Below are 12,398 nucleotides of genomic sequence, written 5' to 3' on the forward strand. Positions count from 1 at the left end.
ATTCAGGCTTGTGTGAATTGGCATTTGGAGCACTTTATTGGTGGAAGAGATCAAGGTTTCCTAAATGACGCTGGGTCCATATCATCAAAGGGTGGTCCACAATAGTATGGAGCCTGAGTGTTTAAGATAATTGGGAAACCAGTGGATGTTGCTCCCGCTCAATGTTTTTTGTCTTGTTTAATTCAAGACTGTAATGTGCTACTAACCTAGAAATTGTTTTTTCTAAGTAATTAGCTGATGGATTTCAATGGAAATGAGCCTTTGTCCTGATTTATTCTGTGTATTTAAAAAAAAATAAAAAAGGCTGGAGTGAAAGTTTAAGTAGGGAGCAGTAAGAAAGCCTTGCAGCAGGAGTCATCTGTTGCCATGTCTGAGAACACAATAACTGCAGTGTCAGTGGCTGGCTACAAGGCCTACAGGATAAAAGCTTATATGGCAACTTCACCAAAACTGAAGAAAGCAAATTTGTGAAAACAAGAATTAGATCTTGCCACAGTTCTATTAAACTAAATTAGAAAGGCATTGATGAGTGTTCCTGTCCTTTTTCTTCCTCCCCTATGTTACTTTTAATGATCTGATTGGAGTATGTCATTATATAGTTTCATTTCAGCTTTTGTTATGGACTCTACCACGCCAATTTTAATAATGACAGTGTGTCATGACACAGCTATTAAGCTTGCAAGTAGATGTGGATAGGTGGTCAAACCAGTTTCATTTGGTCAACTTTCAGCAGCAAGCAGTATTTTAACTATGTTGGGAGTTCACTCATTTTTTGGCCAGACAGAGAGGAAAACTTTATTTAAACCAACAGACAACACCCAAAGACATTGTCTTGTTAACTTTTATAGACTTATGGTACCACTACAGTAAATTTTATAATTTCTTAACATTTTCACAAGCACTTCAGTACCGGAAACTGTGCAGAAATATTTCATCAGCTACACTCACAGCCTGTTTTCAATGTGAAAGGGAAAAGTATGTCCCAAATTTCATGATCTTTTTGATATATGGTGTCTTCAAGGCGGGGGGAAGCATGCTCATATGGAATCTGGAAAGAAGCATGTTTTGCACACTGTTTTTTGGTGAGTTTTCTCTGGTCCATCTAAACATGCACACTAGTATTATAATATTGTTTATAAGTTCTTGTTTCTACAGTCAAATTGGTGGCTTGTTGGTTTTGCACTGTAAGCTGACTTTCAAATCAGTGTCTGGAGTGCCCTCTTTTGAAATCTAATGATCTTATTTGAAGTATGATGTAACAAGGAATAAAAGGAAATAATGAAAAAAATTAGAGTCTGAAGAAGAGAAATAAAACCGTGGTGTCTGTGCTAGGTCAGCTGTATTCACTAGTCAGTGGTTCCAAGTCAGTTTTGGTTTTGTTTTGGTGGTTGGTTTTTTTGTACATCTCTCTCCAGGTAGAGATTTTGAGTGTACTGTTGTAACCATGTTAGGATTAGGATTTGTGAGTAAAAATAATATCGTTTGCTAGCTCACTACTGTACTTGGGGGGAAAAACTAAAGTAGACACTTTCCAGGCACCTGGGCTCTTCCTCAGGACTGAAATCAGAGATGCTGATTTATATGGTACATTATAATCCCCCTTTTCTACCTCCTTCCACAAATTCCTTCACATGCCATAGGGACCTTCCTCTTTAGTCTGTTATTCTGTATGTGTGGAGGGCTTTTTTTGTTTGGGGTTTTTGGTTTGGTCTTTTTTCCTTTCTTTTTTTCTTTTATACAAGATACTGGTTTTTCAGCTGTGGTGATACTTTCTGCGAGGTCTGCATAATTATCCTGATCTTGATTATTAATAGTCATCCTGCTTTAGATGAGGTGGTTAATTCTCTAATTAAAAATAGCGGTGAGCAGTGGCTTTAGTGCTGGTATATTTATTAACGTTCCTCTGTTAAAATAGGGATTTCAAGTCTTTGAAGCTTTTGTATCGGTAAAGCTGTTTTATTTTCTTTCAATACAGTTAATTATAAATCATGGCCCAGACCTGAGCAACATGAATGAAAATAGGTTGCCATGCCAGAATAGGAACCTGTTTTCGAGCTGGTTCTTTGTTAGTGTGGCCATAAAAAGAACTAAATCTATGAACAGGATCTATCTGAAGTTTATCCATTCAGTTCCTCCCATCGGTCTTCATATTTCTTCCCTTTCTCAAAACGAAAGATACCTTTCTTAATTGTATTGTTAGGATATTTCCTTAACAGTAAATCACTGGAAAATATCATAGAAAAAAGAAGATTTGAAGGGCACTTTTTATCTTATTGGTTTTGCCAAGAGAAAACTTCTCTTTTAGCTAACAGTTCTTGGTCTGAAGACTGGTCTTGCATTAACCTATGGAGTCTCCTGCTTTGATTGATAATTATGTTATCAAATTTTTAAAATAAATTTATCCTATCCCTTCTGCTGAAAGGGATATCCCTGATGAATTTAGCTTACTCTGTGTACTGAAGGACTGAGGAAAAATATTAGATTTTAGAAAGTGTAAATGAAAATCAAAACATTTTTTTGAAATTGGAAAAGCAGTGTTGACTGAAGGTGAGTACACTTAAAAATCCCTCCTCCTGGGCAGTGATGTGTCCCCTGTTGTGCGGTGTTGTCTTCCACCTGTCCAGAGCGCTATTCATTCATCTGTCACAATCATTAGTTTCTTGAAATGCTCCTACCCCTCTGCCCCCCATTAGACAAACAATATTCTGGTTTTCAGTTTAGTTTTCTATAAGAAGTGAAGATCAGGGGGGGAGAGGGGAACAAGTCCAGTCCTTTCCTCTCCAACCCCAGGTTTCTTCAGCAGGAACCTCATTTAGCTAATGTTTCATCCACCAGAAGAGTTATTTGAGGATGCACTAAAATCTAAACACAGGATGCAACCCAATGCAGATTTGTATAAACTGAGATGCAGTGTAATTAATGCTAATGGCCATGCTGGACAATTGCTGTGAATCCAGAGAAGACCTGAAAGTAACAGCATTTTCAAAATTATTTTAGTGTGGCTATTGTACTTAACATCTTTGCTTGAAGTCCTGACACTTGGATAGGGGAGTGTATACTGGACTACCTATTCCTTTCTCAGAAAGGTTCAGCCCTCCATCATGAATAGAGTGTCTTGAAAGAAGCAAGGGGAACAGCCAGAGCGGTGGTGAATGAAGTCCAAATGTTTTGTCTTAAAACTACATCACTTATAAGGTCTAGCTTTCGTTTTTCTATGTGGTTTTGCTGTCATCTTTCTGACCAGGCTTTGGATGCTTCAATCCCCTCTATAGAATACGGAAAACATGAGACTACAAAGCTGCTGCCAGCCCAAGCGGTAGCAGTTTGTCTCAGAGACATTCTGATGTCAATGTACCAAGGATGGAAAATCCCCAGTGATCATTGCCGAAGGAATGCTTACTTACGCATGCATGTGCATCGTGGTGTTTATCTCGAGGCAAGAGGTTGAAGGGCCAGCAGAACTCTTGTTTGCTCTTGGTTGTTGTCTGAAGCAAGTCCCGAAGCAGAGGGCAGCGGCAACATTTCATCTGACTCCGTGGGATGCACTTCTGTGAGGAGTTTCCCATTTGTAAAATCTGTGGCTGGAGCGAAGATACGAATTGGAGAGTGTAGGGTCAGAGCAGCGAAGTAGACACAAGAGAACAAGATGCCAAAATACAAGAACATAAGGAATAACTAAAGAAACTGCTTCAGCGTGGAGAACCAAGGGTATTTAAAGTAATAACCATTCAAAAATCTAGCATAAGTGAGTAATGCAGCTTTGAAGGAAGGTGTGTGGAGGTGAACAGGGGGAGGTTCAAGAAGAAACAAATGAAAAATAGTAAGTCATGCAGCAAGTTAAATAGTTTTTCTACATTCTGTAGGACAGCAGTACTGAATGCTGTGGAATAGCAATAAGAGGCATTTTTGTTGAATGCATAGTGAGTTACAGTGTAGCATGGATTCATCTGATTTTTTTGTTGATTTTGTTGTTCCATAATATTTTAAAAAGGGAAAGGGTGGAGAAAGCATGTCTTTTTCTGACATTGCTACAATGTCAGATCTGCTACAGATAAATGTTACCTTATAAAAGTTCTTTGTTTTTGTTTAGGCTGGAGTTAGAGCCTGTGCCTGCTATCTAGCTGGGGAAGAATTCTTGGGGTTTTTTTGGGGCATGGGATAACAATAAGTTGTTTCTAATAACATTTTCTTAATCTGTAGATAATTATTGTTCCAGCCCTTCTTGGCTTTCCTTTTCCTTCCCCTACATCCTCCTCTCCTTAACCCTTCCCCCTCCATCATTTCTAAAATATCTACGCCATTAAGCCGTTTCTCTCTTTTTTTTCTTTTTTTTTTTTTCCATCTGATATTGTGATCTGTCGTTGGGGTGGGACCAATTGATTCAGGATGAGTGGAAACAAGCACCAGTCTCTGGAATAGCTCATTTTCTTTAATGACATAGCTCTGCCATTCTAGACAAGGGATTTTTTTTAAAAATAAATTGAGGGATTTTGTTACCTTCAGACTCCTACTAGGAAATTAAATGGCAAAGCATGTGAATTGTTGATGTGTCAGCTTGTTGCGCAGAGATTGTATTGCTTTCATTAGGCTGCCGTGCTACAAGGTGGAGAAGGCGAAGAGTATTTTAGCATTTGGGCATTTTTAAAAAATGACTATTTATGACCAAAGTAATCATGTTGTATATAGATGTAATAGTCCCCATATTTGGCAATAGACCACCTGTAATTGTTGATTACTAAAGAACCAAAGTATATCTGTCTCAGAAATAGTTTGTCTGTTATAAAGGCTGGACTCTTGCCATTTATATTGCTGCTTATTAGCAATATGCGGGAGTCCCTTCAAAAATAAAGCTGAAGGCAGCAGTGAAGTCCTAGGTGGATTTCTTTTTGTTCAGTTTCTGATACTGTGGGAAGAGAATTTAAAACTTACTTGTTTTTAGGAGTTTCATATTTATAACCATATTCTTACTGTTTTAATAATATGTTTTTAATATATTTAAAGGTAAATATCTTAATATTTAATATCTTATTATTCTTTTCTTCTTAAATTCTTATTTAGTTTTCCTGGTTTTAAATATTTCTTGTTCAGAGTAGGCATGGTTTCTTTGCAGGAGCCTGAGAAAGACATGACCGTGCTTGGGCATATTCACAAGTAAACTGTTGATACTTCAAGCCTACTTAAAGAGGGATCATACAGTTAATTTTGACGGATGTTTATCTTAAAGTCTAGGACACCAGCGTATGTTGCTGTGAACTGCTAGGCTGAGGTGAAAGGGAAGATTAAAGAGGAAGTGGAGTCTATTAATAGACTCCTGGATGACAATGGCTTCGCAGCGTGCACGGGTTGACTTTTGCTACGGGACTGGTTGTAAGAGAAGAAAGAGCATTTGGAATGAGAAATACAGCAAAGCAAGCTGTACAAGTGAATAAATAATAAGTGAAGCACTGCACACTGTGTTATCCTTTTGTGTTTTTTCCCTTCTCTCCATCATCCACTTAAAAAAAATTTCAAGTGTTTTCCTAAAACTTTTTTTTTCAGAAACATTTAGGCTGAAAGAGATGAAATTGCCTGATAATTTTGGGGAATTAAGGGGGGGCTTTTTGATGCTGTTATAAATATTGAGGTCTGATTAGAAATAATGACTGTAAAGGGTTTGTTTGTATTCATATTTGGGAGCTTTCTTGAACCAAGCAATAGAAACATTGCATAGCCTCTTGAAATTGTTCTATGAAAGTAGTTGTCTTGGCATTTCAGAACCTTTTGATTTCTTTTTCACAGTGGAAAGTTGCATGAGGGACAGGAAATAATGTTGGCTTTACTGAACTACCAAATAGCAAGTTTTGTTAGTTTTGTTTGCATATCAGCTAAAACTCACTAAAACTTCTGTGCTTAACTTGGCAGAACAAGCTGCTTGCTTTTTTTTTTTTTTTATTTTTGAAGGACAATCAAAAGTTCTGACTTCAGATTTTCACTATCACTTGATTTAAAATGTAATTTTAAAGCTTTTTATATTTACTCTGAGTGTTATGTCTTACAGTGGGCAAGTATTTAGTCATGAGACACGTTTTCTTCCCCTAATGTGAAAATCTGCTGTTCAGCTTCGTTGCTGCTTTAAAACTCGCTGTGTTATGCTAACTTCAAAGACTGAAGCTTTAAGGTCTAATATATTACATTCCTTCTACTTAAAAGATCTGTTTCACCACTTTCATAAAATTAAGTGGAGTACAAGTAGCAACCCAAGTACTTCTCAGATTAAGGTGTCAGAGGAGTGAAATCATTTTGAGAGGGTCTAAAACCAAGTTTTTTTCCAGGTCTCACTTTAAAGCAGGTATTTGTGGAATTTGTAATAAATAAGGCAATGAAAAGGATCACAAATTATAAAAGGGTATGGCAAGTAGAATTATTAAATAAGTGGTATCTTAAATAATGTGTGTATGGAAAGTAGAGGACGTTGGGGATATTGAAAAGCAATGGTGGTAATTAGTGAAAGTTTTTTGTATCTGGTCACTCTTAGGAAGCCAATCACAGGATAAATTGTTAGGCAGGGTAGCAAATAGAGCAATGGTTGCAGATGATAATTAATAGCCGATAGGAAGTGTTGAAGAGTTTAATGGCAGCACGAGCTGCAGAAGAGCGCTCTGAGTAGCTCTGGTCCATGCGGTCGCTGAAACGGAACAAGGAGTGCACAGTGACCTGGCAAATTCCGCTGAGAAAATGAGTATTTTTATCCTTTCAAGTCATGGGACAATTTCAGGATGCTTCCCAAAGGCTGTAATTGCTAATGAATTGAGCAGCACTCAGCATGGATAGTAATTTATTGGAGACAGCTGCTAAGTACTGCACTCTGTAAAAAAGTGGCTTAGAGCAGCCAAACAGGCTACCAAGTTGAGTACATGATATCTTTGTGGGGATGTACAGGAGAAATGGAAGTAAAATATAGGTATGTCAGTAAAGTTGTTTTGCAAGGAGCAATCAAAGATTTAAAAGAATTTTTTTTATTTTTAAAGAGATACTAAGCAAAATTGCTAAGTATGTGCTTACTGAAGGCAATGCCACACTTCCCTGTGATTGCGTTTGGCACATAATCAGTACAGCTCGGTTCTAGTTGGCTTTGCTAACTGCATCTCAGTTAGGGGATGTCAGGTGGTCCTCAGAAAGTATAAAAATGACTCTCTTCTCAGTACAGAAGACCAGAAGCAGCTCGTACATCTCTTGGACTGACAGAAGACTTCAGAGCTGAGAACAGAATTTGATTTTGATTTTGATTTTGCCTGAAGGAGGAAAGTAGCAGAACATAAGTAGATACAAAATACAGTCTGTACTGTAGGTCAGTCAGCTGCTGCCTCTTTATAAAACCAGGAGAGAACTGTTAAAGTGAGGCAGTAAGTTGACTTAGTGATGCAGAAGATAAGCGGGCTGTAAGGTGGCTCTAGTGCAACCAAGTAGGTTGTGCTTAATTTAGAAACGGAGCTTTTGTTAGGTACAAATTTTATCTGATGTACTTTCGACTATTTTGCGGAGTTAAAAAAAAATCTTATTTCTATTTAATGACTGAGAGGTGGTGAAATATTCAAACATATATTATTGATGTATGTGTAAATGAAAGAATATTTACCCATGGTAAATTTGAATAGAGATCTGTTAATTGTTTACAGGTTTATGAAAGTCACTTTCTAGACTCAATTTTAACTTCAATGGAGAAAGCATTATTTCTGTTTTTATTTCACTGTTTCATCAGAGCTTTTTCATATTGCTGTTATACGAGAGGTTTTATTTGGCATGCCAAACTTTTTTTTTTTAGTCCCAAAATAGCTAACCAAGTTTCCTTTAGCGCTAACAATTGTGTTTTGTTTTGGTAATGCATCTTTCTAACAATTTGGCTGATAAGTTTCATAGATTATGTATCAAAAGGTCATTTCAGAAGTTTCATTTGAAAGGAATGAACTCAGGGTTTAAATCAAGGGTGCTGAACTATTAAAGTTGCCATTTGGAACATCTTGTTCACTTCTGCAGTAGATGTTGTTCTTTGTTTAGTCAGCCTTTTATTTCTAAAGCTATTCCTGAAGACCATTGTATCAATAATAATAGCTTTATTCACTAAATTATAAATTATTTGAAGCAATAACTATCAAATTGCAACTGGCAGAAGTTCCATAACGGGTCTTTAAGGCATCACCGCAATGCAAATAATAACAACTGAGCTTGTTGATGCAATTCCTTTCCCATTTCAACTATAATTTTCTCATTAGGTTTGCATTACATCTGTATTAAGCCTTCATCTTTTAAGAGGTCAATTCAATTCATATGCTGTTGTTTCTTTTCCCAGATCATTTCCCTCAGTAAGTGACGGTAAGAATGAATGGACATATATCAAACACCCCTCCTGGTGGATACGGAAGCTATTTTCCACAAATGAAGTAAGGTTATGCCTTTGATTTTCTCTTTATGGAATAAAAATAGTGTTGTATTTTCTCCTTTACTCTTTCATTTCAGATGGAGCTATAATTATTAGATCCCACTGGAGTAATACAAAGGCAGTTTCTGTCAAGGAATGTGCAGATTCCAAACCACGTAACCATCTGACTGATTTGTAAATTAGCATAAGAGTAAAGCTGTTTTACTGAATAGAATCATCTGGAACAGAAAAATAAATTGCAGTAGCTATAACATATTTATTATATTACTTGGAGATGTCTTCGTATACCTGAGATGTTTTAAGGTTAGCTCTGAGTGAATGCATTTTTATGCATAAAAGATGAGGCTGACCTTTCCATCTGTGAGAAAATACTGTTTCCCAGTAAAGAGAACTGAGCAGTTGTTACCTGAAAGTGTTACCTTGCCTGAGATAAGAGGATGCTTCCTGTATCAGAAGCATGGCATTAGGCTCATTCGCAGCCCTAATGAGAATTGACCTAATCTGGTGCCAAAGAACATGTATTCCTGTACGGAGCAGGGGATCTGGGCTGTCATCTGCTTCTCATGTTATTGTCCCTTTAAAGTGAGTTTGTTTATGACTCATTCATGTTGTTATACTAGAAGGAAGTTGGATTGCCTTTTCATTTGTTGTAGGCAATGATAGTCCTTTTCAGTCTTTTATGAAAAGCAGTTAAAATTGTTAAAAACAATTAACACTTGTGTATGCAGGAAAAGACCCCAAATCCTACCAAGTCTTTGGCATAGTCATCATTATTATTACTACTGTTATTATTAAGTGATTTTGATTACTTAAATTATGGTAGTATCTATATGTATATCATACCGCCATTGTGCATGATGCTGTATTAGTGCAACAAAAAAGAGCTCAGAAGAAGCCTAAGTGAAACACTCTTCATTGTATTCATGGTGCAGAACAAATATCCAGTATTGTTACCTCTGTTAGTAATGTTGTATGTTTGTGTAGTCCTACATAAAGGGAGGGGTTTTTTCAGTGCCTGTTTCTGTGTGGCAAATACATCTATACAGAAGTTAACTAGAAATGTTTTCTTCCAGTGGCTATGGTTCCCCAACGTTTGCTCAGGCAGAGAGGGACCAGAATTCAAAAACAAGCGCAAAAGCTCTTTATGGTAAGGTGGCATAAAGTCTCTAAACTTTTATGTTAAAATTGTTGTTTAAATATTGATTGTGATGTCATGGTGGAAGTATTTTATGCATATAAATCTGAAAATGTATGTACATACACATGGGTGTGTATATCAACAAAATTAAAGAGCAATGTGATTCCTGTTAAAACTAAGCTAGCTAGAAAACGTTTTCATGGTTACTAAGCAGAGAACTCCCACCTGCTAATTTTTAAGGCAGCAATGTATAATGCATTTATCACAAAACTAAGAGTGATCCTATAGCTAAGGTATGTACCAGGGAGAAGGCATTTGGGGGTCTAGCTGTGCTATAGGTTTGATTCATGATCTGTGTCTCTCCCCGTTTCCCCAGCTTTATTCCCTGCTAGCAGAAAAGGAATTTACAATATTATTCATGTTTGACAGAAGGATTTAATGGAAATTAGATTTGATGTAACAGACTTGGAGTCCTGTTTGGCCTGCTATTTTCAATAGGCTTTGTGACTGTCAAATGTGATGTTACTTGCAAATGCCTAAATGTTGTTGCACTTACCAACTACAAATGCTAGTATTTGTCTTGGCTGTGTACTCCACTCTCTAGCCCATAGCCAAATCACTGTGGAGGCAGAATGTAGTCATGTTCCTTGCCAGCCAAATTGCAGCGTTTCCTGGTCATCCACCTCCGCTGTGAATACATCCTGCTGATAGTTGTGCCGGTAATGGAAATACAAGCAGCAATGAGGCTGAGAGATGTTCTGCTCTATAAATCCATGCCTGTTGTTAAATCCTCTTTTGAAACTCAGTACAACTGATGAGACGGGAAGAACGAGGTTTGCAGTGAGAACCCAGTCCTGTGCAGGACACCTTGCACCTCAACCTGCTCTCGCTCATTGCATCTACCACCTCTTCTGCACGTTAGCAAACTGGAAAGCTCAAAGAGCAGTAGCTAATAACTGAAACTTTCCTAATAACTAGTCTTTTCTCTCTCCTATTTTGGTGGGGTGATGGCTGGGAGTGACCTCGGGGGTTAGGCGAGTGATGACAGGATGCTTTGTGGCATTGCTTTGAGCCAGCAATGTGCCCTTGTTGCCAAGAGGGCCAATGGAATCCTGAGCTGCATAGGGAAGAGTGTGGCCAGTAGGTCAGGGGAGGTCATTCTCCCCCTCTACTCTGCACTGGTGAGGCCACAACTGGAATACTGCATCCAGTTCTGGGCTCCCCAGTTCAAGAGAGACAGGGAACTACTGGAGAGAGTCCAGCGTAGGGCAACTAAGATGATTAAGGGATTGGAACATCTCCCTTATGAGGAAAGGCTGAGAGAGCTGGGACTCTTTAGCCTGGAGAAGAGAAGGCTGAGGGGAGACCTTATCTATGTTTACAAGTACCTAAAGGGTCGGTTGAAGGATGATAGAGCTGGACTCTTTTCAGTGGTTCCCAGTGATAGGACGAGGGGCAACAGGCACCAGCTGGAACATGGGAAGTTCCATTTAAATATGAGGCGAAACTTCTTTAGGGTGAGGGTGCCAGAGCCCTGGAACAGGCTGCCCAGGGAGGTTGTGGAGTCCCCTTCTCTGGAGATTTTTGAGACCTGCCTTGATGCAGTCCAGAGTAATATGCTCTGGGCAATCCTGCTTTAGCAGGGGAGTTGGACTAGATGATCTCTAGAGGTCCCTTCCAACTCTGACAATTCCATGATTCCGTGATTAGAGCAGCATTAAGTTTGCCCTTGGAAGGATACCCTCCAGGCCTCAAATTTAATTACTTGCCTGGAAGCACACGAGAAGAATTTAATCTATTGGTTGCCTTGTTGGCTTTCAAACTGCTTGCAAATTCATGAAGCTAAAAGCCCACAAAGGGAGATCTGAGGTCTCCTAGCTTTGTGTCTTCTGAAAAAGTGGGTGAAGGCACTGTGCTAGAGTAGTGTGAAGGTCCATTTCTAGAAAAACCAGCAAAAGACAGAAGTGGAAACCATTTGAAAGGTTTGTCATTTAAAAATTGTGTTGCATGTGAATCATTATAAGTTTAAATTTATCTTTTTTAGCAGTATGCTACAAAAGTCAGTCACTTGACATAGTATTACAGGCAGGAACTGCAACTGAGGAAAATTCTCAAGTGATCATTTTAAACTGATTCCTCCATCCTGCATGGGTTCACTCAACAAACTGATTGCACGTGTTGACAGAAATAGTAAGTGATAAAAGAAACCAGCAAGAGACATTGCGAAAAACTCTTAGCAGATTATTTCTTTATGAGGTGTTATGACAGCGTTGCACTTTTCTTTTTAATTTTCTATCATTATTTTTCAAGAGTACATTGTTTGAACAATGGCAGTATCAGTAAGTGTCTTAACCATGTCCTTTAATCTTTGTGGGTTTTTAAAGTAATCCCTCTCTGAGATTTTTCATATCAAATGTGATAGTAGTCATATGTAAGTAGAATATGGGGACAAGTGTGTAAATTTGAGGTATGTATTATATACAGTATATAAAGTAAACAGCTTTTTACTTCTAAAATACTTAATTGAATTCAGGTACTAATTGAAAATGCTTACCATAAAACTGCTGCATGGTGGTTCCTGCAGAATGAATTGTTGGTCTTGGTTCACTTCCATTGCTGCTAGATACATCACAAAACTGTAGTTGCAGTTGCCAGGAACTGAATGAAGTAGAAGACTCAATTATCCTGGAGCTGCAAGTAAAGATATATTGGCACAGCTTTCAGAGAGGAGTTTGCACATTTTACTGCTTCTGCTCTGTTTTGTATGCATAAAGAACTAGGCTGCAAGTATCACCAAATCTATGAATTGAGGAAAACAAGGAAAACACTTAAAACCTTTCTCAA

General features: G+C 38.0%; 1 protein-coding gene across 1 annotated transcript in view; it reads left to right on the forward strand.

Annotated features, from left to right (window-relative positions):
* EPS8 (EGFR pathway substrate 8, signaling adaptor) overlaps positions 1-12,398 on the forward strand; it is a 103,384-nt gene that overhangs the window by 40,481 nt on the left and 50,505 nt on the right. Inside the window, exons 2-3 of the mRNA XM_074161838.1 lie at positions 8,327-8,417; positions 9,490-9,563. Of these exons, the coding sequence (XP_074017939.1) occupies positions 8,356-8,417; positions 9,490-9,563 (136 nt within the window). The 5' untranslated portion in view covers positions 8,327-8,355. The remainder of the gene's footprint in view (positions 1-8,326; positions 8,418-9,489; positions 9,564-12,398) is intronic.

This window comes from Numenius arquata, chromosome 2, assembly GCF_964106895.1.
Source record: "Numenius arquata chromosome 2, bNumArq3.hap1.1, whole genome shotgun sequence".
In the NCBI taxonomy this organism is placed as follows: Eukaryota; Metazoa; Chordata; class Aves; order Charadriiformes; family Scolopacidae; genus Numenius; species Numenius arquata.